A 25,829-nucleotide genomic window follows, 5' to 3' on the forward strand; every position below is an offset into this window, starting at 1 on the left:
TAACCACCACACAAAATTGGCTCTCTAAAAACCACTACACCTAACTGGCTGTCCTGTAAACGGGTTTACAAACCGCAATAACAAGATCTACACATCTCAGAAGCTAATTACATCCTTCCTTATTGCTGTTCCACCATCCAATAGCTCTTACCATTGAAAAGCTATTTTCCTAAGGTTCAAATGAAATCTGTTTTCTAACAAATTCCACCCATTGTCCTCTGGAGCAAAAGGAACAGATCTGCTCTATTTTCTGTTTGTCAACCTGTCAAATAATGAATACAGCATTTCAGCTGGGAATGCCAGAGGATTTGCCTTCTAAGTGGATTGAGGGCACTCTAGAAACAGGATTCACCTTCACCTTTCCTGAATATTTTCATTATTACCTGTGAACAAAAGTGCTTGTGGTAGAGATTCAGGGAAGATGTCAGAATGGGCAGTTACTATGTAAATAGATGTGGAATGAAGTGGAATATGATTGACTAAAGCAGTGTTTCTCAACCTCAGCAGCTTTAAGATGTGTGGACTTCAGCTCCCAGAATTCCCCAGCCAACATGGCTGACTGGGGAATTCTGGGAGTTGAAGTCCACACAACTTAAAGCAGCCGAGGTTGAGAAACACTGCTTTAAGGACTTGTCTTCATGACAGTGCCTTCCTCTCATCCCTATCCCATACAGGTAGATGAATCTGCCTAACTTTGTATTTAGCTGATCTGACATTTATGGCAGCTTCCATCTTTTTCAGACCCAAGCTTTGCATGATTTATGGTGTGTCAGTGGCACCTGTGGTCGTGGTGGGACAGTCAGGAGCTGCACAGCTCTCGTTGGCCACTTTCAGCTGCAGTGGGTACATGGTACGCTTTCACTTGCCAGCCACTGTCCTCCACAGCCCTCTTGGTTTCTGCTGCTGGATGTAACTTTGGCACTTTCTAAAGCTCAAGTCACAACTTACAGGGGGTCCTTATGAAACGCTGCTAGACTGCTATCAAAACATGTTCAGTCCTCTTATGAGAGACCGCTAGATGTCACTTTAAAAAAATATCTAAAAAACAGGAATGGAGGAGGACCAGTGGTGAGATTGCTACCAAGGTGGACGTCACGTTTGCCATGAAGAACGCTCTCCCGTTGCTTCCTTTGTTTGCAGCAGGAACTGCAGTGAACACTGACTTTGCAGCTACTTTGTGGTTGAACTTCATAGGGATCTATATGAGACCAAACGAGAGAGAGCAAAGCTGGTGGTCTCTTTGTGATCTCTCCCACTTTATTCCATGGTCCAGCACTAGGCCACCAACCTATCAATCTGTTTGTTAGTTAGCCACTGGACTGGGACTCTCCCAGAATAATGCTAGATACAAGTTCAGAACTAGCCCAAATGACAGGCAACCATCTCAGAGCCCCTCTATATCAGTGCCCCAACATTTGGGCAACTAGTACAGGATACTGTCTTTGGCACGATTGTCCAGTTCTCAATATGGCTGTAATATCTTCTGATGGAGAACAAGTTTCGGGTTTGCAAGCTCCGGCCACCCAGCCCATTCCACTGCAGTATTAAGGGGAGTGACTGGTAGCTGTTTTGGCTACTCAACAAATGGGAGTGGGAAGACTGGTATGCAAGTTGGAACACCGGCAGCCAACACCCAGATAAGCAGAAGGCCACTTCAGATAAACAATCAGGGGAGAAGCAATACACTAATCAAGGAACCATCAAGGAGGAAGCCACATTCCCACCATGACTGGCAGGGCAAGCAACTATGTACAGTGTTTCTTAACCTCAGCAACTTCAAGATCTGTGGACTTCAACTCCCAGAATTCCTCAGCCAGCCTTGCTGGCTGAGGAATTCTGGGAGTTGAAGTCCACCCATCTTAAAGTTTGATACGGTTGAGAAACACTGATGTAGTATATAAACAGCCAGCAAACCCCACTCTCACTCTCACTGATGACGTTACCTAGCCTGGTAATGAGACGTCTGCAAGAAATCAACCAAGCTCAGAAAACACCAAGAACCCAACAGGTCAACCTTGAGCTATAGATATCTGGACAGTTATCAATCTAACAAGCTAACAGGAAGGCAAGCTGGCCTCATGACTGAGCCTGGATAGAGATCAGCATAACAAATTCTGCCAATATACTTTTGTGTCACCCCATGGAGTGAAGGAAAGCACCTTAATACAACTATGCATTTGCAAATGCAATGATTTTCCAGAAATCCCTTAAAACTTGGTTTTGTCAGCTGGCTTGGAGATCCAATGGAAATAGGGAGCCCGTGAGATGGCTATACTGCATGTAAGACCTTGAAGGCACTCTCCCATGGTTTTATTTGTATTTATGTTTTAATTAATGCTTCTTAAAATTTTATTTTTAAATGTTCTGCTTTTATTGTACGCCGCCCAGAGTCACATTTGTGAGATGGGGGGCTCCATCAATTTGATAAATAAAGAAATAAACTATGAGTCCTTAGTCCAGAGCCATATTGGGCCTGCAAGCATCCAAAGGGCCACAAGAGGGCAACAAAGAGATACCGAAAAAACTATTTTGGCCCTCTAGCGGTGGTCAGGAGTTTTGCAGCCCAGATATGGTAGTCTTAGTCTCCGTATTTAAATATATTATTTAAATGATTAAGCCGAGTTTCTCGGTTGTGGAACAACCCTAACGTTTTAATTATGGTTGTTTTCTTTCCTCTGAAATAAAAGGAAGAATCTCGGAAGACCTTCAGGACTTCTCCAACCAATAACGATATCACATGCTTTCGAGTTCCACAGCCCATCAGAGCACACTGCCCCCAGGAGGCGCTCCACGGAGAGGCCCGGAAGCTGCTTCACCATAGAGTTCCGTCTGCGGAGGCCTCCTGTACAGTCCATAGTGGCTTTCAACCGGAAGCTAGGCCTCCGCGTCCCTCCTCGGCCCGGTTGCCCCAGCAACCGACAGCCGAGTTGCGAAAATGGCGGCGGAGGCCTGCATGGCTGGAATAGACTCAGCGGCGATGGCGGCAGCAGCGGTACCGAACCTCCCCTGGACCGAATCCGGGCCCTGCTTGCAACGCTACCTGGCGCGGGTCAAGGCTCTGCGGCTCGCGCCCGACCCTAGCCAGGCCCCGGGAGGGGAGAACGTCGGCCGCCGCCGCACCGAGCTCCACTTGCTCTTCGACGAGCTCATTTCCGAGACCTGCGGCCCGGGGGGAGCGGCGCCGTGGGGGACGAAGCCCGAGGTGAGTAGCTGGAGAAGGCAGAGGAGCGGCGGGGAGCCGGTGGCACCCTCCCGGCGGGCAAGACGAGCGGCCTTCCCGTCATTCCTTGCGGGTCGGGGGTGAAGGGAGGCGTTGGTGGGCATCCAGCCTTGGACTAAGGAATTGTAGGCGGAAGACGTGGAGAAAGGGGAGAAGGGAGGCTTTGAAGGGGAGCCTGATGGGGTGGAGGAAATAGACTCCAAGCAAGGGTGGGTCTCCGGAATCATCCATTGGGGGTGCCAGTTTGAGGGCCCGCTTGGGGCAGCGGTTAAGGCCCCAGGATAGAAACCAGGAGACCATGAGGTCTGGTCCTGCCTTAGGCACAAAGCCAGCTGGGCGATGTTGGGCCAGTTTTTCTGGCCCTAGGAAGAAGAAACCAGCCACGGCAGCGTAACGGTGTGTGGGAATGACTTGGGAGACAGGAGGAAGAACCGCAGCCTAGACAACTGTCATTCAAAAGATATCTCAGCCCACAGAAGGAAAGGGGTGTGGGAAGGGTCTCAGAAGGGTCCTGCCCTAGTTTTTAGGAGAATAAAAATACGGGAGGGGAGAAGGGCTTTCAATCTTGCAAGATTCTGTTACCGTAACCTTACAATAAAGACTGTGAGTTCTAGTCCCAAAGCCAGCTGGGTGACTTGGAGCCAGTCACTCTCTCTCTCAGCCCCAGGAAGACGGCAAGGGCAAAACACTTCTGAAATTCCTGCCAAGAAAACGGCACGGATTTGCCTAGGCACTCAGCAGGAGTCAACACGGACTCAAAGGCAGTTAGGTTGCATTTATACGAGTACCGTATATATTTGTAAATAAGCTGAGAATTTTAGGTGCCAAAATACACCCCAAAAATTGGGTTCAGCTTATCTGCAGATGGGGTTATCTGTGAGGTTTTTTTAAAAAATTATTATTATTATTATTACTACTACTACTACTACTATTAGTCACACAATCAGCCAGTTGTTTAGACTGGATTTGGCATTTTATTCGCCTAGACAGTCCTTCCCAAGGACTTGGGATAGGCAGATGTTATTATTTGATGGTGTTAAAGGTATCCTTGCAGGATGTAAGCTGTTCCAAGTAAAGCTGCCTTTTGCAATTGACCAATGGTGATTTTGTCAATGCTGATGGTTCAAGTGGTGCTCCAGATGTTTTGGGATTGCACCCAAGGCACCTATTACTATTGGTACTATCTTTGCTTTTTTTTGCCACAGTCGCTCTACTTCTATTTGCAGGTCTTTATATCTTGTGATTTTCTCCAGTTCTTTCTCTTCTATTCTACTGTCTCCAAGTATTGCAGTGTTCACTATCCAGACTTTTTTGTCTTTCTTATCAACAGTTGTTGGTAGGGGTGTTGTGTGGGAAGTGCTTGTCTGTTGTCGTTATTATTTCCTGCCTTTTTTTGTATATATCTCAAGGCAGCAATTATATCTAATACTTCTGCCTCCTATTTTCCCAACAACAACCTTGTGAGGTGGGTTGGACTGAGAGAGATATTTTCTTATTCCATCATTCTGTAGTATTCCTTCCTCTAATTTTATCCTCACAGCAACAAATCTATGAGGTAAGTTGGGTTCAGAGATATTGACTGGCTCATGTTGTCTAGAGTTTCCATGAATGAGTATGAACTTAAATCTATGTCTCCCCTATCATAGGCTTGACATTCAGTTTTATCTCACTTCTCTGTGTACTTTCAGGGCATTAAAAGTAACTAATGCACCCTTTTTTTGTCATCTTTTATATAGCAGGATGTTTGTGAACTAATTGTCCAAGCTTGTAAACTAGTCCAGCTCAATCAAGAACATCTTGTCAACAAAGTGTGCCAATTAATTCATCAGCTGCTCAACAGATTCCAGGTAAGAAAGGTATATTTGTTGCCACATTCTGATGGAACACCTACATTGAAGCCAGGTATGGTTTCAAATGCTCATAATTAATGTTATTTTCATTGACTTGATAGTATATTGAGTATTCTTAAGTATTGTGAAAGAATGGTAGTTGTTATGCTACCATTAGAATATGATATAGATATTATAAATGCAGCACACTTTTTTCCCTTCTCAGTATTCAGATGAGACAGCTAGTGGGTCTATCAACTGCTACCATCCTTCTGTTTCTGGACATGCATTTTTTACTGATAGGAAACAATAGTTAATGAAACTTATTTACTGCTTGCCTAATGAGCTGTTATCCTGAATTCATCAGTTGCAAGATTATGCTAATTTCATTTTTCTTTCTGCAATTGCAGGTTGCAGTTGATGAAGAGAGCCTGAACTATCTTCTGGCTTATTTCATCTCTGCTCTGAGAAAGTGTAGCACCTGGACACACGTTGAAATTCTGCAGGCCTTGGCAGCATCTGTCTACAACAATGGACACAAGTGCCAAAAGGTGGATTGGAGCATAATTTTGAATATCTTGGTTAGAAACTTTTTCTATCTGCCCATTGCAGAGGCAACAGGGTTCCAGATTGTGCTCTTTGGCTGACATTGTAGATGTAGTGTTGATAGCAGAGGAGAAGGAATGCAAGTTAAAAGGAAATTTCAATGCCTGTTGCTGAGAATTGCCATCCGAATAGCAGAACCATAAACAAATGGGTTCACAGTTGATCCCGTCCCTATGGATCTACCCAGTGGCTCCAAGCAGAAGGATTAATCAAACTGTAGGATCTGGTATATTCCTTGAAGATAGGTGTGTTAGTGGAAATGTTCTGAATCTTCCTGACAGAAAATAATCTGGAGTACTTGAGTAGCTTTTCCACATCTTCAGTTTTGTTTTGATATTTTTATACTACTTTCACAGCATAGAAAAGTTAGAAATTTAGAAAAAAATGTGTTGGGTTCTTTGGGAGACTTCAAATCTTCTGTGGTAGACACATTTTTCTTAGTACCCTTCAGATATATTGGTCCAGCTCCCATTATTTAATATAGGCAATAATCTGTAGTGATGGGAACTGAAGCTCAATGCAGGTTGGTATATAGGCTGCTCTGTGGCTAAATAAAGGAGATTTCCTATACCATACTAACTAATCAAGAATAATTCCTGCTATTTGATGAGATGATGGGAGAAACAATGAGGAGATGCCCTAAATGAAATCTGCAACTTCCACCTTTTTTATCTTTTAGCCCAAGCAACCCACATATTTCATTCTAAAACCCATAGGAACAGATAAGGTGTCTGAGCCCCTGGAATTCATGCATTAAGCATGCTTTTGTTGTGTAGCTTAATTCATTCTGATTCACATTTTCCCCAATTTGTTCAACAAGTGTGTGTTGACTGGTGTTTTTTTAAGTATCTCCCAGATTTGCTGGGGGAAAATGGACTTCTGATGCAGTTCAGCAGCCCGGCTCAAACCGACCCTGAACGGAAAAGGGCCGCAATTCACAGCATGGCCAACCTGTGCCTCAGGTATGATTTAAGCAAGCAGGCGTGGCTTGAGTCCTTTCCATTATGTTATGCCTGTTCTAGGGCTAGAGGATGCAATCATTTCAGTATTGTGGGTAGATGGGGGTGCAGGAAATGTGTAAGTTTAAGGCCCACAGATAAACATGCCCATACATTCCAGCCTACCGCACACTTTTGGGAAGTGTGGTGGTTTCACTGTAATAATAGCACTTCCAAATAGCTGTTGTTAAGATTCTAGCCCAAATGCTCTGTGTTTATATGTTTAGTTTTTAATTGTGTGATTTAATTGCTTTAAACATATTGTCAGTGGAGATGGAGGTGATTTTTTTCCCACACTGAAGAGTACTTTTTTTGAAAAACTGGTATTCAGTTCACACATGATGCTAAACCACAGTGTGATTTATTTGGTTATGGCTTTGTCCAATGTATGAATCCAGAGTTGTGGTTTGTATATTGAAGGTTATGGCTTATTGGTTTGTGTGAACAAAGCCTCTGTGTGTTGTTCAGCAAGTCTTGGCTAATTGTAGTATTTGAACCCAGTCACCATCAGGCTATATAACATTATTCTTAACATTTTTCTTTCTTTGATCACTGTTACACAGGAGAACCCAAATAGCTGTAAAAGAAATCTGTGTTAATGAATTAGCTATCACTTGACTGCACTCTTGATTTTAGGCTTTGGAAGTCCTAGCATGTAACATTCTAGAACAGAATAGCAAATACAGTACAGAATGTCTGTATAAAGTTTCTGCAGAAAAGACAGGGCAAAGCACACTTGGGGAGATTTTTAGCTTAGGAAAAAATTGACTGAGAGAAGGGACATTATCAAACTCTGTAAAATCATACACGGCCCAGAGAAAGTGAACAGGAAAAAGATTTCTCCCTCTCAATACACTAGAATAAAAAGGCACCCAATGAAGCTGTTTGGAAGGTGATTCAAAACAGAAGAAAATATTTTTTCACACCATCTGTGAAATGCATTGCCCTAAGACAGGATGATGATCACTAGGATGGTGCTAAGGGGAATTAATGGAGAACAGGTCTATCAAATGCCGTCCAGATATCAGTGGCAGCGCAACAATGACAGGAGAGGGTGGGTCTCCATCTCATGCTTGCAAGGACCCTAGAGACATCTGGTAGGCCACTGTGTGAAACGAAGTATTGGACTGTGGTGGCCTTTCGCCTGATCCAGCAGAGATATTCTTAGGTTCTTACCTGACTTCACATTTGAAAGTAGTCTAATAGCTGGAAGAATAATAACATAGTGAGATTTTGCTTTTCTTAATAAATTCCCTCCTTATTTCAGGTGATGAAGTATTTTGCCCCCTTTCATGAAGTCTCAGATACTGTGACCTTTCTGATCTGAAGTAGTTGCTTCTTGCTTTTACTGCATTTGCTAAACAGATAGATAAAAGCATTGCTTCTTTTTTGCAACTCATCTTCCTCCTTTGCATCTCCTGTGTTTTAGTCTACCTGGACAGCCCTACCTAGAGGAATCTTACAAAGAGCTCTGCTTTCAGGCTTTCTTGAGCGTCTTACAGTCTTCCAAAGGAAATGAAGTAGATGACATCACCTTTTGCATGGTAAGGACAAAGAAGATTCTTTAGGATAGAGGTGGGCAATAAGGGAGAGATTGGAGTGTCACAGCTTAGCCTCCCTACTTTCAGGAGCTGCAGAATGCCATCTGGTTTTTTGTGATTGGTGGACTGAACTGTTTCAATCCTTTTTTTAAAAAAAGGTTTTAAGGGTGGGAGGCCCACTGTTTCCATTCTTTCCCCTAATCTCATTCCAGTAGGCATAGTTTGAAAGTCAAAAAGCATAGCCAGGTCTAGGAGCACTTCCAAGGTACAGATCTGATCTGTCAGGAAGAGTACAGCCCCACCAATGCATACCTTTAGCTGGCTACCATCAGACTCTCCCACCTTCTGGAGGATGTTACTTTTCTTTTGTCTGTCTTTCACCCTGATTTCTATTTGCAGTTTCCACATCCTCCTCCTTTCACTGATGAAAAATAAAAATAAACCTGACTTGCCTATATTGTTGCTTCAGATTGCCAAATCTCCATCTCTATCAGTAATTTCCACGGGATGGGACCTTGGTTCCCAGAAGAAACACTGTATGCAGCCCTGACACATGAGAACGGACCTGCTACAAACAGCATCCCCAGCATGACAGGGAACCTCATTAGATTTAGGGAAATGTAGAGAAAACTTGTCTGTCGAAATAGCCTCAGGTCCAAAACTAGATCTGAAACCTGACTAATTCTAATATAAATAGTCCACTTTAGCCTGCTGTTTTTGGAGTGGGTTTGCCATTAGAAACTTCTTTGTGTAGAGATTCAAAGTTGTTGAAAATCTGGCTGTTCCCCCAGGCCTTTGGTTAGGGTAGGTGCCAAGCCTTTGTGGAATTTTATCAGATGTGAATGAGTTGTGCCTAGTTTTTTGTTTTGTTTAGTTTTAATGCTGTAAGCCACCCAGAATTGGGTGGCTTCTAAATCTCAAATAGTGCGGATATTGTCAGTGTGGTACCTGTCCATCTGGAATATCCATTGCATCTTAAAAGTATAGCCTCAAATTACTTTTAAAAAGCCCCAAATATCACAAGATGATCAGTTTTCAACAAAGCTCTTTGACTTCTTGGAGTGAAGTTGCTGATTTTTTTTCTTTGCTGTTGTACACTACCTTGAGTTGACCGTGATAAATAATAGCCAGGTGTTGTGTGGCCTCCTTGATCACTGTTTGGAATGGGTTAATTAGGGCAATCCTGATGCCCTGAGTCAGTCTTCTCAGACAGGGCTTAAGCTGTTAATTAATGAAGATATAGGCCTTTCCTGCAAGTATGTTTCAAGCAAAGCATTTCAGGATCTATCTTGTTGCTGTAAATCCATAGCTGAGATTCAAAAGATGGAAATTGGGACCTCATATAATGGAAATCATGTGCCTATATTATTGTGCTCCCTTTGGGGAGTTTTCTCTAAGCTTGTTAATTAGTTGTTGGTGGTTACATTTAGAAATTGATTTCATGTGGAATGTTCTTACATAAGCTCAAAAGCTTGCTTAATCTAAATCGTATACTGAGTTTGGGACTAGAGTTGGGTGTGATATTATAGCAACCTCTCAAACTGTGATCATTTGAGGGAAAATTTTGCCATTGGACTTTTATCACCTAGGAAATTGCACCCTGGATGATAGAGTTGTACTATCCCAGGATGGTCATTGTCCTTTGTTTCCCTTCCAGCTGTTACAAAATGCTTTGAAAGGAATCCAGTCGCTCTTAAATGGAGGAAAGATGAGGTTGGCCCAGACAGATCACCTTGGTTCTCTCCTTGCTGTATTAAAGGTGACAGTGATTTAAAGTGGAAATATTTCCTGTCTTATAGAGGTTCTGTGAGTGCCCTAAAACAGCCCTGGAAAACTTTTGACACCCCTCCTTCTGATCTTGCAAAATGCTTTTGAAATGGCTTTGCTTTCTAAAATTAGAATTCTTCAAGCCACAATAGCCATAATTTATTTGATAGCAGTGAGCCAAGCAGTCTTGCTTTTTTCTCTTGGCACGGCTGTGAGGAAATGTTCAGGAACTTTTACTGCTGTTTTAGGTACATCACAGCTTAGTTTGTTGCTTAAACCTAAAATGGGAGTAATAGTATCTATGTTTGAAACACATCAGCTTCAAATCATGGATTATGAAACTTCTGTAATCATATTATCCACAGTTTTGAGTATGGGTGACACGCAGAATACGGGTAATTCTAAAATAGTAATGAAAATTTCTAATCTTAAAGCCATGCTGGGGGGTGTTTGTGTACTGTGTATGAACAATGAGGGAAGCCAGACTGACATCTGTCACAATAATCCATAGTGGATCATGATGTCCAAAGATAGTTCACAGCTGGTTTCACATGTCGCCTTAAACCAGAATATGATTTGTGGTTTGGGCTTTGTGCAGTGTGTGTAAATCTAATAAATGTTATTTGCACAACATGGTTTTTAGCTTAGATATGGGTGTGGCCCAAGTCATTATGGTTTATTCAGCAAACCATGACTTAGTGTGAAGTGCAAATTCAGCTACCATGTGCACGAATACTAGTTCACTGTGCTTTTTGGAACTGCAGATGAAACTTGTGCTATTATGAACAAATGATCAACTAATAAGAGTTTGGATACCCCATGGTATCCATAGGATTCTGATCAGTTTGGGAAAACCTTTCCATTGGACTTTTATCGCCTAGGATAGTTACATTGTGTACTATAAAATTATGATATCCAAGGATGATAAAAAGAATAGATTATTTTGTTTCTTTGTTTTCTTGCTAGCTGATACAGAATGCCTTGCACATGATCTGAATCAGTGTACTATATTTTGGTGAACAAAGTAAAAAAAAAAGCCATTATTTTAGAGCAAATGCTCATAGAGTTTCAAATGTGTGTTAAGTCCCCCATGATTTCTGAGACTGCGAGCATAGACAGTCACTTTTATGCTGGCCAGTAAAACGTTATTGTGGCAGTGTACCTTAACAAATCTAGGAATGTTTATTGGGAGGAATAATGTAAGGATTCTGAATGGCCTAAAACTTGTTTCAGAGAAAGACAAAAGCAGCTGCTCGGTGGGGTGACTAAAGGTTCTTTGCAAAAAACAGTTTTTCCTTGTTGCTGCTGCTTCTGCTGCTAAATAGAATATAGGACTAATGTCTAGGGTTTTCTCTGATGGCTTTAGAAATGCATGTTTCATGGGCTTCCTGGAGTGAACATAGAAATGCCCAGCATCTTATACCCAGCACTTCTTCCTCAGTATGACAGCAGGGCTCCAGTCGAGCAAGAGAAGTTGGAACCGAACAGTGCTAAACCAAATGGGGTAAACTTTTTTTTATTGTTGTTTGTGTGCATGGTACATTAAACCTAAGCCCCTTTGAATGTAATCTGGGCTGAAGATGTGTACTGTTTTTTTTATCTGTTTGAAGGATACGTAGTGTTTCGGTAAAGGCAGATGGCAGCAGTGCATGGAAGAGGCAGGGAACTCTGTCAAGAGAAGCCACTGTTTATGAGGCTACATCTGCCTCCATGAATTGCTGCTTCCAGAAAGGTGGGACTTGTAAATCCCATAACCTTTAGGCAGTGGCAGTTTTCATTGGGGGTGAGAGGTTCAACACATCCTGGAGGGCAGCAGGCTATGAGAGGAAGATCTGTTCTAGCTGACAGCTTCTTTTCATATTTTCAAACAGGAATTTTCTGTTGCTTTCGGGAGATGCCAGGGATTTGAACTGGAAACTTTTGCTTGCCAAAGAGAGGGTCTGAAATGGGACAGGATCGATTTCTAAACCAGCTGTTGTGAAATATTAATTTTACCATGCATTAAATCCTGAGTAGGAGGCACCGTTAACCACATGGTGCCTTAGACAAAGATACCAAGTTGTTCAGGGCCTCTTAAGTCAAGATAAATTCCTTGATGCTTAGAGAAAATCATGGACAGGCTATTCTATGTTAGTATTCAAAAGAATGTTATATGCTTGGATTGATTAAACAGGACTGTGTATAATATCTTTCATTAAAAATAGTTGTGTTTCTGTAATTTATATACTCCCCACTACTATTGCTAACAGAACAGGAGGAAAAAACCTAAAGGAAAACCAAAGAAGGGGAAGTTGGAAGAAGAGGCAAAAGAGCAGCGAGGCGGTGCTGAAGGAAGTGGACGAGAGAAACCCGCATTACGAGAAGAGTTACAGCAAGATCAGGGCTCAAAGATTTCAAATTGGGCACTGAGTGACAAATATGCTTCACTTGTGAAGGAGCCTTTATCTTCCCACGCTTTTGGCTGGAAGAGAATCAGCAGCAGTGACTCAGAATATTCTGATGCTGAAGGTGGAATGCAGAGCAAAACAAGGTTTGTGATCACAACCTCCCTACCCCCTCAGTCATTTTTATGTACAGTGTTGAAGTTTGTTCATTTTATAGCTGTGTTATTGAATTCTATCTGACTTGAGTTCTGTTCAAACACAGATCTGTTTAAATATTTTTTTCTCACTCTCTTTCTTCAGTTTCTTCACCGCCCCTGTTTGTAACAAGTATTGGGAAGAGCAGAGAGAGGGTTTTTTCATTTATTTATAGGTTACTGATTTATATACTGCCAACTTCAAATGACACATGGCAGTTTACATCCATGAAAACAAAATAACCATGGCAACAAAAATCATCATAAACAATACATTCAAATAAATAAAACAAGTAGGTGGTATCTGGCAATTGATGACAGCACCAGATTGGGGAAACATGGCACAGACTTTTTGCCACATCGGTGTCAAGCCTTTTAATTGTTCTTAAATTTGAATTTCCTCTTTTTTTTTTTTGCCTGTAGTTTAATGTAGCTGAGGTGCCTTTCCTTTGATTTACCCTTTTGGGGGGGGGGGGGGGAGGTGTTAATAGTAATTATTTGCCATCTGTTCAGTCTGGCTTATCTTCACTCACTATCTTTCCCTCTTCCTTCTTTTTTGTTATCCTCAAAAATAGCTTGCCTTTTATGATAGGCTGGACCTGTTTTAAAAAAAAAATTGGAAGTTTAATTGTTTCTGGTGCTTTAAAATTATATCCAACACCTATTTCCCCCCTCAAAGAACACTTACATGATAGAATATCTTTTTTTATAATCTACCACTTTTGTCGAAATAACAGAATGTAATGGCATCTGTAAAAGCTGAACATATTTAGTATGTCTTAGGCATGTCTCAGGTGGACTGTAGTCCCTGAAAGTTTATGCCACAATAAATGAATAGGTCTTCAAGGTTCCACAAGACTTAAAGGATGTGCATGCACACACACACGTTTCGCAGCAATGGATAAGAATGGGTGTGAAAATATTTGAAGAATATTCAGTTTCAACACTGGGTTCACCCTAGAATTCAGTGACTGGGATGTCTGAGGTCACCAGGTTCAACCATATAAGCCATTTAGCTTTACCATATTAGCCAAATCAAACTGTCCAATTCACAAGCAGTTTCTTGCATACAAAAGGGACATTCACACCTTTTGAAATCATTTACTTCCCCAAAAACCTTATTTGGACTATGGGTTCGACATTCAAATTTTTGAATGCATGTACCTAATGTCAGTGTTGGATTATTTTCATGTTAGGAAATGTTTGTTTTGAGGAATCTCAGAAGAATATTTTGTAATTTAGTATACTGTGTATTCTGTATTTTTTTTTCAAAAACATTTCTATGCTTTTAAAATATTTTATTTTATATGCAGAATAGACCAGTCAATCTCTTTCCCCCAAACCTATCTCACTGGGCTGTTGTGGGGAAAAATAGGAGGAGGAAGCACTGGATATGTCACTTTGAGCTTCCAGTACAAAATTAATAACTTTGCCCAGAAACCTTCTCTGTTTGAACTTCAGGCTTATGCTAAGGTACAGCATCTTCTCTGGCCGAGTAAGAAAAATACACTAGACTGAAAGGTCTTTGTATTGAGAAAGTATTTTTTTTTAATCTTCTCATTTTGTGTGCAGTTCTGTCTTTGAAAGCTGAAGATTAGTGTTGAAGAGCAGGTGGCCTTCTAGAGACAGAAGCCCCCAGCTTCATTGTGCTCCACCCAGAATAGCCAGATTAACCTGAGTTGCAGTCCAGTACACATGGAAGATCACAGACTCCTCACCCCTGCTTTTACAAATACGGCAATGCCGTTTATTTAAGGTCTTAAATCAGTTTTTTTTTCCTGCCTGTTTGCATTTTGTCTTTGTTTTATGCAAGGTCTTTCCAAGCTAAAGTTCGCCAAGGGGCTTTAACCTGCTTCCTTTCCACTGTGAAATCCATAGAGAAGAAAGTCCTCTATGGTTACTGGTCAGCATTTATTCCTGATGTCCCTGGAATAGGAAGCCCACAGACAGTGTCTTTGATGACAATTGCTTTAAAAGATCCTTCCCCAAAGGTAAGAGTATTCGTTATCTTTGTCATGTCTACCCATCCCATACAGTCCAACAGTCCATCCTTCCTTTGGATCCCATCAGTTAAGTAGTGTCATCTAGCAGGACCCAGGAAGTGAACCTTCTCTCTTGTTGTACCTACCTTCTGGAACAGCATCCTCTTGGAAATGTTTAAGGCCCTCACCATACCCACCTTTGAATGAGCCTGAAAAACCTGGCTTTCCCCTCCAGGTCTTGAGTTGGCCTGTGATTGAGTTCCTTTAAGTCAGGAGATGGGATGAATGATATGCTTTTTTTTTTTTTTAGTTTGCTCCCTCTGGGTGACTGCTGTTCTTTTCTTTTATGATATCTTTATCTGTCTTTAATTGTGCAGTTAACCAGAGTCATTCTGGGGTCAGGCAGCCTAGAAATTGGATGGATGGATGGATGGATGGATGGATGGATGGATGGATGGATGGATGGATGGATGGATGGCTGGCTGGCTGGCTGGCTGGCTGGCTGGCTGGCTGGCTGGCTGGCTGGCTGGCTGGCTGGCTGGCTGGCTGGTTCCTAGTGAGAGCTCTCATTCTTTAACCTGGGACAGACAACCTTTTTGTGGCTAATGGGAAAGACACAGTGTTAGGATACTAATGCAAAGGAATGGGGGAAGCACATTACATATATGAGCAGGGCCAGACATGAGGGAGGGATATAACCAAGGTGTGGATAGCTAAATCAGACATGCTCAGGAAGGTTGCAGTTGATGTTTTTGCTGTAGTTGTGTAAATGTGCTTCTCACCATAGCTGTCCCCTTCAGGTCCAGGGACAGCTGAAGATCAAGAAACATTCCCAAACCACAAACTTGTTTTGTGAGGAGTGTAACTCCATCCAGAACAGGCAATCCTTAAGTTTGTTTTTTTCTTTACCAACATCACCTTCATTCTGTATGGATTTAATTTCAGCTGTAGGTTACCAGGTTAAACAAATCATGCATCAGTGACCTACATGTTGAATAGTCAACTTCCAGTACCACATTTTTATTGTGCTCTGATAGGAAGATCCAGAACACTGCAAAGCAGTATGCTTGCGACCCAACCCTTCCAGTGGTCCAGAATAATACCATGGTTAATGGTCTCAAAAGCCACCAAGAAATCCAGGAGAAACTTCCCCAGTCTACTTTCTGGTATAAATCACCCACCAAGGCTACCAAAACTATATCATTGTCATATCTGAGACAAACCCCCAGTTGAAATGGATCCAGATAATATATTTTTCAATAACCTTACCCAGGAATGGAAGATTTGAGCCTAGTCTATAGTTCTAAAGATCCTGTGGGTGCAGAAGGCACTTCCTCAATAGAAATTGTATAACTGCCTTCACATTCCTCATTAAGGAGGCATTAATTTCTCGTGATCAGGAGTCCAGTCCCAATTTGATCCTCATCTTTCCACATAATCTATCTGTGTCCTTGAGATCTACAAGCTGGAAGGAAACGATATGAACAGGGCAAGCATTGGCCAAGATTACCACCTTATGACCTTCCCCAACACTGGAGCCTAAGTTGAGGTGGGTCCAGTTGACTTCATTTGAAAAGAACGATGAAAACTGCTCACAGGAGTTAAGCAGACATAATGGAGACCCCCCTTCTATGCACCCACTGCAATGGAGTGGGATTGAAAATGGGTCTTAAAGAGAGCCCTACCCTGTGTTCAGTCCAGTTCACTCTGGAAGTTCCTCTACTGGCACTCCAGCCCTTTATCGCTTATTTCGCTGTTTTCAGCTCCCTTGTACACCAAAGAGCTTTTGAGCTTTTGCTAGAGGAAGAGCATGCTAAGCAGCAATCATGTCAACTGCCCTGGCCATCTCTGTGTTCCACAGGACAGCCAGGACTTCCAACGGTATCCCTGAGAAATGATGTAGAAAATAATCCGGATCCATCAGGTGCCTCGCTTGAACCGTTTTAATGATTTTGTCCTGTTGCAGACACGGGCCTGTGCCTTTCAAGTTCTCTCGGCCATTTTGGAAGGTTCCAAGCAATTCCTGTCCATTGCTGAAGATGCAAATGATCACAAGAGAGCGTTCACACCCTTCTCAGTGAGCATTGCATCCAGCATTCGAGAACTTCACCGCTGTCTGCTGTTGGCTCTGGTAGCTGAATCATCATCCCAAACCCTCACCCAGATAATCAAGGTAAAAGTTTGTCTACAGAAGTTGCTTTTATACTACTAGGGTACTCGTTCTGCCTACAATTGGACAGATGGAAAAGTAATACTTACTATTCACGAGAATATTTCTGTAGAACTTTTCTAGACTTCTTAGATTGCTTCATGTAGATTCTCCTGATCATTACAGCTCCATTTAACACTTGAACTACTGTGTCACAGTGGCTCTCTTTTATCTAAACGATTATTCAAAGTTAATTGCAAATGTTTGTCTTAACATTAACTTCACCCAGAAGAAGGAATCAACATACTCAGACTCACTCACACTAACATTCAAAGGCACCCACCCCTCCCCTGCTGCTCCCACGAGCTGGCCGAGGCTCCCTTCCCATTCAACCCCCCCCCCCCCAAGTCCATCTCTGGCTCTCACCCAGAGGGAGGAGTCAATACTCAGCTCACAATGGGAAACCCACAGCCCAGCACTCAGGCACTTCACCATTAGATAGAAGCTGCAGCATTTCTTCCTCCTTGAGGTTACTGGAGGGAAGGCAAAAAGGCCTCTGTGGTGGAGGGAGGTCCACAGTAGTCTGCCACTCTACTGCAACCCCGCCCTCGCCTGGCCACTGCTTGCACCTCCAAAGCCCCAGCATCCAACAAAGCAGATGGTGCAAAAGGAGGACCTTAGCACTGCTAAGTTCAAAACCGCAGCCGGTATGGCAGGCCCAGCAAAAGGATAAAAGCAGCCTGTCCTCTGGTGTGGCCCATCTTCTGGGCCACTCCTCAGCCCACTCCTCCAAGAAACCACTCGAGCGGTCCTCCAGAGCAGCCCAAACAGGTCCTCCAAGCAGCAAATCCCTCAGGAGCTGACCCCAAAAAGCTGCTGCCAAATTAAAAAAAAAGCCAAGATCACAAACAAGGGGGGGGCAGTGGGCGTGGTCAACGCCGCAAGACAGCAAGTGCTGCCGTCCTCCAACACAGTCCTCCAGCCCGAATAAATCCAAGTTGGCCCAAGCAGTCCAAAGGGGATTTCCATTCAGGTGAGTGCCGCCCCAAAAACATCCCTCCAAATACACACAACATGCACAGCATAAAATTACAAGGATGGCAACTCTGTAGCTCCCACTCTCTTGGCCATCTTCTTTTCAATTTGTTCTTCAAGCAAGGAACACTGTTATGTTCAGCTAAATGAAAGGATTTGTATACTTCAAGGATATGGAATCTTCTTACCAGGCCTGCAGCTCACGCCAAAGGCCTCAGGGCCGGTTGGTTCTGCAATGCAGAATGGTACACTTGCTTACGGATAACACTCGGCCCCAGGAAGTCCTAATCCCTCTGTCACACTTTCTGATCTTTCTTCCTTGTTGACAGTGCCTTGCCAATTTGATCTCAAATGTACCATACAGCCGTTTAAAGCCTGGTCTGCTGTCAAGGGTATGGAACCAGATCAAGCCTTACATTAAACATAAAGGTATGCCGTGTTTCACATTGTCCTTTGTGCAGCAGTTTTGTTACTGGTATTATTTGCAGGAAAACGTACTGTAGGTGGCTCTCCAGTTGCAAGTTCTGGATGAAGCAATGCTGCGTGTCGCAGTTGCAGAAGCATCAGAGGGTGATGTCCAACAGGTTTATTCCATCTGTTTGTGGCGGTTTGGCTCCTGGATTGGTTTTTCTCAGAGCGCAGGTTTTGTTCTTTTAAAAGGCACAGGAACACTGCCAGCACATAATCTGTGCACCTCGGTGACTCCATAGAAGTTGTTAGGAAGTTGGTTAGCTCTGGTATACCTGGTTGTGTGCCATCCATGTAAAGTTGTGTAGATGTGGGGAACTCCCATGTAATGTTAATAATCAGTGACATAAGGAACTGTGAAGCCCCATGCAGCTGCCCCACAAAACAGATTTTCCATTGCTTCATGTCTGTTTTTGCTGAGCATCATCTCTTTGTTTCTGGTACCAAACAGACTTTTTGCATTACGGTTCAAAAGAGAATAACTTGTTGGAAAGGAAGTGTTACATCCCAGTTCAGCCAGGAGTTTCATGGGAAGCCTGCTGTGACAAAGATATGGAAGATGTAGGCCAGCTTTATCCCTGGAGTGTTAGTTCTGCATGAACCTGGAGCTAAAATTCTGTGAGGTGGAAGGACAGATTTAACTTTGGAGACCTTGCTAAATGTTGACTATGGAACCACTGTGCACAATATGCAAAAGCAGGATGAATAATGCTGTTTAATGTGAAGCTGCTTTTCCTTCGTGTTTAGCTGAACGGTGCCATTTTTCAGTCCTTCTTTCATGGTTCCCATCTTTTGAAGGGCTTGCTGTATCTTTTTCAAGGCCCATTCTGGTGGTTGGGTACCTTCTCAAGTGGTTCAGGCAATAGGTTTGGTCTTCCGGGCTCCTCTGTGACATCAGGGCAACTTAACCAATCAGCGGCAGTTGCTTCCTTGCTCCAGAATCCCATGATGCATTATGGTGCCATCTTTCTTTGGCTTAGAATAGGTGCTTCACGTGTGCCGTCTGTGCTCTTTTTATTACTAGACGTTAACGTACGAGTGTCAAGTCTGACGCTACTAGGTTCCATCGTATCGGCTCAAGCCCCTTTGCCCGAAGTTCATCTCCTTTTGCAGCAGCCTGGCTCCTTGGGGATGAGTGATGGCACATCCATCCTTCTGCTCCATTCCAGTGCATCTGAAGGGCGCAGAGAACCCCCTCTGGTCTCAGGAGGGTCACCGCTTGCCCTGGAGAAGACACCAGCCGAGCCCTGTTGGCTTCTGCGTCTCTGCATCTCTCTGGCTGTATTGCCCCGGGAAGATTCCTATTCAGATAGCGACACCAGCTGTCTGTCAACTGTTAGCACATATGAACCCTCTCCAGTTCGGCTGGAGGCGCTGCAGGTATATAGATAAGGGGAGTGGGCCGGCTGGTTGCTGATAGAACAGGCAGGCTGGTGATGGTGTTGAGTGCTAATAAACTTTGAGACACCAAGGGAGTTAATGTTGCCCACAGGAGCATATGTTGTCAGATACATAGTTATATTTTGTTGATAGTTTAATTAACAAAAGGTCTATAAATGTGCATTATATCCATAAATATACAGAGATAGAGATGAAAAAATGGTAACAGTAGGCCTGAAGTCCTGGAACACAAACATGATCGTCTGTAACATTGCTCTGGAAATTCCAAAATTATTCAAGCGATGCAGTAGTCATTCCCAGGACAGTTACAACTGAGAATGGTGCCTTCTTAGCATCACTATCCTAACTTAACTTTTGCATTGGATAATAGAATCTTGCTCTGGGGTGGATACCTAATAAACAGTGTTCAGTTTGTGGATTCATCCATCTGAAAGCCCACGGGGTGACAGTAAATCTGTTCACTTTTAATATGCTGGATAATTTATTTCAATTTTCAAATAATGAAGCTGACAAAAATTGTCATTTTAATTTTGTTTTATGTTTTAGTTTATTTTATTCAATTTATATAGCTGCCCGGCTTGTATAAACAACTCTGGGTGGTGAACACAGTTAAAAATATTAATGTAATAATCCAAAATAAAAATAAGAATATACAACGAGAATAAAATGAAAAAGTGGCAGCCATCAACGATAACAGTTGGTTTTGACAATAACATTTAGACAACAGTTTAGATACATTCACTGTCATGGTCTAAGTTTCCTATCAAATATCAAAACTCCCATTATGTTTCTTCCCCTCCCTTCCCTGCTTCAATTCACTATAGGTTTTAGCACTGCTTGTCAAGGGCTATTTTACCCTTTCCCAAAGCTATTTGCTAGAACTGGGTGAAGTGGCTTGTAAATGCATGGAGGAAACAGATCCATCTCTCCAGCTCCACGGGGCAAAAGTAAGTACTAATGTCCATCCAAAGCTTTGGAGAAAATATTTTTGTTTTATTAGGGCTTATTTTATAGAGAATGATATTTAGTTTATAGCAATATTGATTCCTTGTTGATTAAAAAATGTTTCCTATAGGAAATCCTTTTTTAAAGAAACATAACGTGATTTTTTAAAAAAATTAATTAGTAGTTGTGCCAGATTGTATTAAATAATGCCTTGATTCAAAATTACCTATTTTGTGAGTCAGCAACTCCATTTGGTGATTTAAAGTCCTAAATTATACTTCGGTGTCACAATTAAATATTATTCATACAAAAAATATGAGAACATGTCAAAGTAACCAACAGGGAATGTATTAAAGCCCCATTTGTTTTTCCTTGACATATTCTAAAAGAAAGGAATGCTTATCAGTAATGGGATTCATGTTAAACTAGTTACTACATAAGCCACAGTTGAATAAATTAATCCAAAACAAACCACATTGTGATTTATTACAATATGAGTTCCAGTCCAGTATATCTTTATCCGTATGATACCTTGTTTTACAAATCCATAATATTCTTTTCTTTTTCTTGTTTCTGGCAGCTTCTGGATGAACTTGGAGTGGGTGTAATACAACAGCACAAGCCAGGCCTAGTTGCTGCTCCAGATCAACGGGTACCCGTTGACTTGGTATGTATTGTACTGTAGTATTATGGTATTAGATTTTCTGAAACGTTTTTCCACCATCTCCAGTTGAAAAAAGTTTTTAAGGTAGCTTCATTAACCATCAGTAGTAAAGAGGTCCCTATAAATCATGATGAAAGGATAAAAATTCAGGAGGAAAGATGAATGAAGAAGACTTGAGCCCTAGTTCTTAATTAAGCTCTTAGAAAGGGCAGCTGGAATGGAAAACAACTCAAAGGAAGGAAGGCAAAAATTCACAATCCTGCTTTCCTCCCAGTGAAGCCTGATTGAATAATTTGCTCCGTGAAATCAGTAGGAATCAAGTCTTGCCTTGAAAAACAACTGAAGCCATTTTCTGTTGATGGGGGATGTGTGTGTTTGCAAACAGTAGCACTTGCCTTACTTCATTCATGAAAAAAGAAAATCTCCCTGTCAGTGAAACTGCAAGGATTCTCTTCTCCACTGTGTAGGTTGTGACATTCTGGATGAGGATGCTGAATGGACCTTTACCAGCTGCCCTCCAAAACTCTGAGCACCCCACTCTCCAGACCAGCACCTGTGACGCCCTCTCCTCTATTTTGCCAGAAGCTTTCAGCCGTCTCCCCGTAAGTGCATCGCTAAGACCTGTGTTTGTACTTGTTTTGCAAATGCAAGATTTTGAAAATCATAAGTAAATGTTGTTTGGTTTGGCTGACAGACACACAGGGTCACTGAGGTGGCAAAGCTGGCAAAATAGCATATTGTCGCTTCATGTTGCAAGCCAATATTATTGCTTGATTTATATCCGGTCTTTCTATTTGCATACGTATCCTTGGGTAAGGAATAGATAAAGGAGTAAAAGTTATAAGGAAAGGAAATTAAAGGCAGGAGGTAATATTTAATTGATACAGTTTCCTAAGTTTGTCATTATACTGTGGGTACCTCCTGGTTGATAGGATGTGGGCTACAGTATGTCGGTTAGCAAGGTAGCCTTTATATTGGAGATCCTAGCTTGCTTGTGACATACTAACCAAAATGTGCCTGAACCAGCCAGTGTTGTGTTATTACCATTAGGCGGGAGCGCTGCCTAGGTGACAGTTGGTAATCTGGTCTCCCCTTTCTTGTCTTACTAGAAGAAGCTATGGGATGGTCTTTCTGTTTGGTAACAACTCAGTAGTATGGGAAGATGGTCAATCAGAAAAGGGAAGCTTTGTTAACAGGAGCGGTGATTCTGTTCAGGAAGTTAGGTTCCCTGATTCTTGGCATGAGTGCAGTTATCCAAGAATTCTTGGCCTATTCTAAAGATTATATTTTAATTTGATACACTGCTTCCATGGCAGGAGGCAACTCTCTACATTCCATGTGTAATGCATAGTTTTTAAAGTTCTAGTTGGGTCATTGAGAACATTATCTGAGATCGCCTGTAATCCATGGATTTCAGCCTTCTCTGCTTAACTGCAGTCTTTTACATCGTTGAGCATGTTCACATAACACATTAAATCATGCTGTTTGGCTTCCCATCTCATCCAAACACATTTACAAACTGTAATAAACCATGGCTGGGTACAATTTGTAGCAAGTGGGGCTTGTTTGTTGGGCACATGCCTTAAACATAGTTAACTGGGGGAGATGGGTGGGAAGAGATTTAATTAATAAATAAATAAATAAATAAATAAATAAATAAATAAGGGTGCTGTTTGCGTTACTGATGCAGTTCAGACCACATGGGAAATCATTAAGAAGCCAATTTTTTTTTTTTAGTTCCACACCTACAAAATGCAATAAAAGATTTAGTAATCTGTTTCTTTGTTTCCCTCAGCTCAGCTTCATAATTCACCCATACCTCCATCAGACAGTGTGAAGGTCAAGTATAGCCATCACTGTAGTTGTTAGTAGCATCAAACTATGGCTAGCTGGATGGGCATACCTTCTTCCTAATATTGATTTCCCACTTGTTCATCTATCCTTGCTTGTCAGTTTAGATACTACCTTCATCCACGGTCAAGCTTTTATAGCATTATTTGCTGTGATGTTTAAACTGATCTTCACTGTACCTGCAACATATCTTGTTGGGTTCTGAAGATCCCAGAACTATGGTAGCTAGCTATATCTGTTTAGAACCATATTGCTTCTGGCTTCCCCTCCCACCCCCCAGTAAGTCACTGTGACAGTGCTTTGCCGTCCTTTGACGCTACCTCAGTTTCCACATTTGGTATTTTAATTTACTCATCGATAATCCTGGGGTGAAACCCTTTAGTAGATTGAGTTTTGTTTTGCAGTGCTCAAGGGGTGGCTTCTTTCTGTTGTTGATGCAGGATGACAAGCAGATCCTCTGCATCACGATCCTTCTTGGGCTCAACCACAGTGAGAATCCTCTGGTGAAAGCTGCAGCTTCACGGGCGCTTGGGGTCTATGTTGTCTTCCCATGCCTTCAGCAGGTGAGACCACGAGCTGCTTTGGTTTTTGCTTTATGTCTGTCTTTTGGGGTCTGAAATGAAGCTTCTGCAACCAGCACCTAAGCAGCGTCATACTTCGAGATGGAGGAAGCTTGTTCTGTACAGCTGGGAAAGGCTTTGAGTATTTTGTAAAAGAGCAGTTGACAAGATCTGTTCTCAGATCAGAGTGATTCTTGCAGCCACTCCTTTCCTTTGCACAAAAGCCCCTCAGTCTCAACAGACATCCCTCACCATGGAGAGAATCTTCGCTGCATCATTTTTTATTACAGTTGGTCGCACAGTCAGCCAGATGTTTAGACTGGGTTTGGCATTTTTATCCACCTATTAAGTCCTTCCCAAGGACCTGAGATAGGCAGATGTTGTTGTCTGATAGTGTTAAAGGCATCATCACAGGATGGAAGCTGTTCCAAGTAAAGCTCCCTTTTGCAATTGACTAGTGATGATTTTGTCAGTGCCGATGGTGTTCAACTGGTGCTCCAGCTGTTTTGGGATTGCATCCAAGGTGCCTGTTACTATTGGTACTTTCTTTGCTTCCTTTTACCGTAGATAATGATGATGATGATTTTTATTATATAGTTAAATAATAGTTATTATTTTAGAGCCGCCTGACTCCAGATGTCTATTCCTTAAAAAGTAGGAAGGAACATAAAACCAAGCAAACCCCATCCCGACCCTCCTCCCAACATATGCCTGGAAAACATAATATGTAATGAAAAAAACAACCAACAGGGCAGAGGCTCAGCATTTACCTTAGCCACAAGTCTGGGAGAACAGCCAGGTCTTCAAAGACTTTTGGAATGTCATTAGGGTGGGAGCCGTGTGATGCGTCCTATTCCAAATAAAAAAAAAAATCAGGCATTTAAATCTCTGTTTGCAAGTGAGGTCTCTTGCCTCAGCAGATGGCAGCATCTAGCCAACCTTGGTTGATCTCAGGAACTAAAACCAGCCATTAAGTGGCAGGCACCAGGAAACGCCAGGATGGTAGGCCAGATTGGGGGGTTGAAACATCTAGGAAAAAGCAGTGGCAACCCACTTTTGAGAATACTGCAGAGATGCAGTTACCAAGAACCACAATCACCTTGACTTCTATGTTGTAAGCAAGAGTCCACTATCTGAGTTGGGTGGCCTTATAAAACTTGAAATGAATGAATGTGTGTATGTCTGTGTGTCTGTCTGTTTATCTCCTGGGGAAAAAAAGAAATGCAAGACTAAATAACACAGTAGTTGAAGTAGAAATGGGGTTGGGGGAGATTACAAAAGAAAGTCAGTATCAGCAAGAAAGGAGAGTCAAGTGGGGTGTGGTATTGAAGAGTAGAGTAGAGTCACAAGGTCACCAGCAAGTGCAGAAAAGCAATTAATTTAAAGATAAGATTGTGATGAGGGTATGAATAAGTGGTGGGTTGAAGCAATTGCAGTTGATTCTAAATAGCTGTGTTAGCTATGAAATAAAAACATACTCCAAGATTGTTTTAACATCAGGGGACCAGACAAGTTTGGATACAGTCATCTGTAATTAAAGATTAATCAGATGATGAACATACTGGGTAGAAATGTAGGACAGTGTTGTTTCCTTAGAGCAGAAGGCAAGTTCTTAAACTTTCATTGTGTCAAGGAAGAAATTACACAGATACATAGCAAATAGTGGGGGGGGGGGAAATAACAATATATTAATGACCAACATCTGTTCTTAGGATGTGATGTTTGTTGCTGACGCAGCCAACACCATTCTGAATTCACTCTGTGATAATTCTCCAAATGTCCGTGCCAAAGCAGCCTGGTCTTTGGGCAATCTGACAGACACTCTAATCATCAACAAGTAGGTTGCTGGTTTAGGATTATTCTTTCTGTTATTTTATTGCTTTCTCTAATGCCGAACCCAAGTTCCCAGAGCACAAGTTCCAAACAAAAAAGCAACGCTACATTATAGTTAGTCCTTGTTTACTGACTGCTTTGTGCAGCAACTGTGCAAAGTTACGATGGTCCTAAAAAAAAACAACTTTGCATTTACGGTTGTGATGTGTCTCAGGCACGTGACCATCATTTGCGTACTTCGCAGCCAGCGTGCATTTTTACTTGCAACAAGCAGAATTAATACTGTACAGTATGGAAGGTAGAAATAAAATCCTAAGTCGCAGTCACATGATTTTCCACATAACAACCAAATTGCTGGTCCAAATTGTGGCTGCTAAGCAAGAACTACATGTGCAATTCATA

The 25,829-nt window shown here is 42.1% G+C and overlaps 1 protein-coding gene across 4 annotated transcripts in view; it reads left to right on the forward strand.

The window, feature by feature from the left end:
- Positions 1-2,697: 2,697 nt before the first annotated feature.
- The window catches only part of HEATR6 (HEAT repeat containing 6), a 28,264-nt gene continuing 5,132 nt past the window's right edge, over positions 2,698-25,829 (forward strand). Inside the window, exons 1-17 of one of the 4 annotated variants that reach the window (XM_088152261.1) lie at positions 2,698-3,202; positions 4,957-5,067; positions 5,460-5,600; positions 6,502-6,617; positions 8,083-8,197; positions 9,852-9,953; positions 11,403-11,465; positions 12,211-12,491; positions 14,353-14,530; positions 16,488-16,694; positions 18,035-18,134; positions 19,198-19,553; positions 20,399-20,521; positions 21,100-21,186; positions 21,651-21,785; positions 23,475-23,597; positions 25,307-25,431. In XM_088152261.1, coding sequence (XP_088008387.1) covers positions 2,936-3,202; positions 4,957-5,067; positions 5,460-5,600; positions 6,502-6,617; positions 8,083-8,197; positions 9,852-9,953; positions 11,403-11,465; positions 12,211-12,491; positions 14,353-14,530; positions 16,488-16,694; positions 18,035-18,134; positions 19,198-19,553; positions 20,399-20,521; positions 21,100-21,186; positions 21,651-21,785; positions 23,475-23,597; positions 25,307-25,431 — 2,630 coding nt within the window. In that variant the 5' untranslated portion in view covers positions 2,698-2,935. Of the gene's footprint in view, positions 3,203-4,956; positions 5,068-5,459; positions 5,601-6,501; positions 6,618-8,082; positions 8,198-9,851; positions 9,954-11,327; positions 11,466-12,210; positions 12,492-14,352; positions 14,531-16,487; positions 16,695-18,034; positions 18,135-19,197; positions 19,554-20,398; positions 20,522-21,099; positions 21,187-21,650; positions 21,786-23,474; positions 23,598-25,306; positions 25,432-25,829 lie in introns of those variants that run through there. The other 3 variants (XM_088152260.1, XM_088152259.1, XM_088152262.1) reach the window with 3 other exon arrangements.

Source organism: Python bivittatus, unplaced genomic scaffold, assembly GCF_059951505.1.
Source record: "Python bivittatus isolate LINGU-HERP-01145 unplaced genomic scaffold, Pbiv_v1 ctg000690_np1212, whole genome shotgun sequence".
Taxonomy (NCBI): domain Eukaryota; kingdom Metazoa; phylum Chordata; class Lepidosauria; order Squamata; family Pythonidae; genus Python; species Python bivittatus.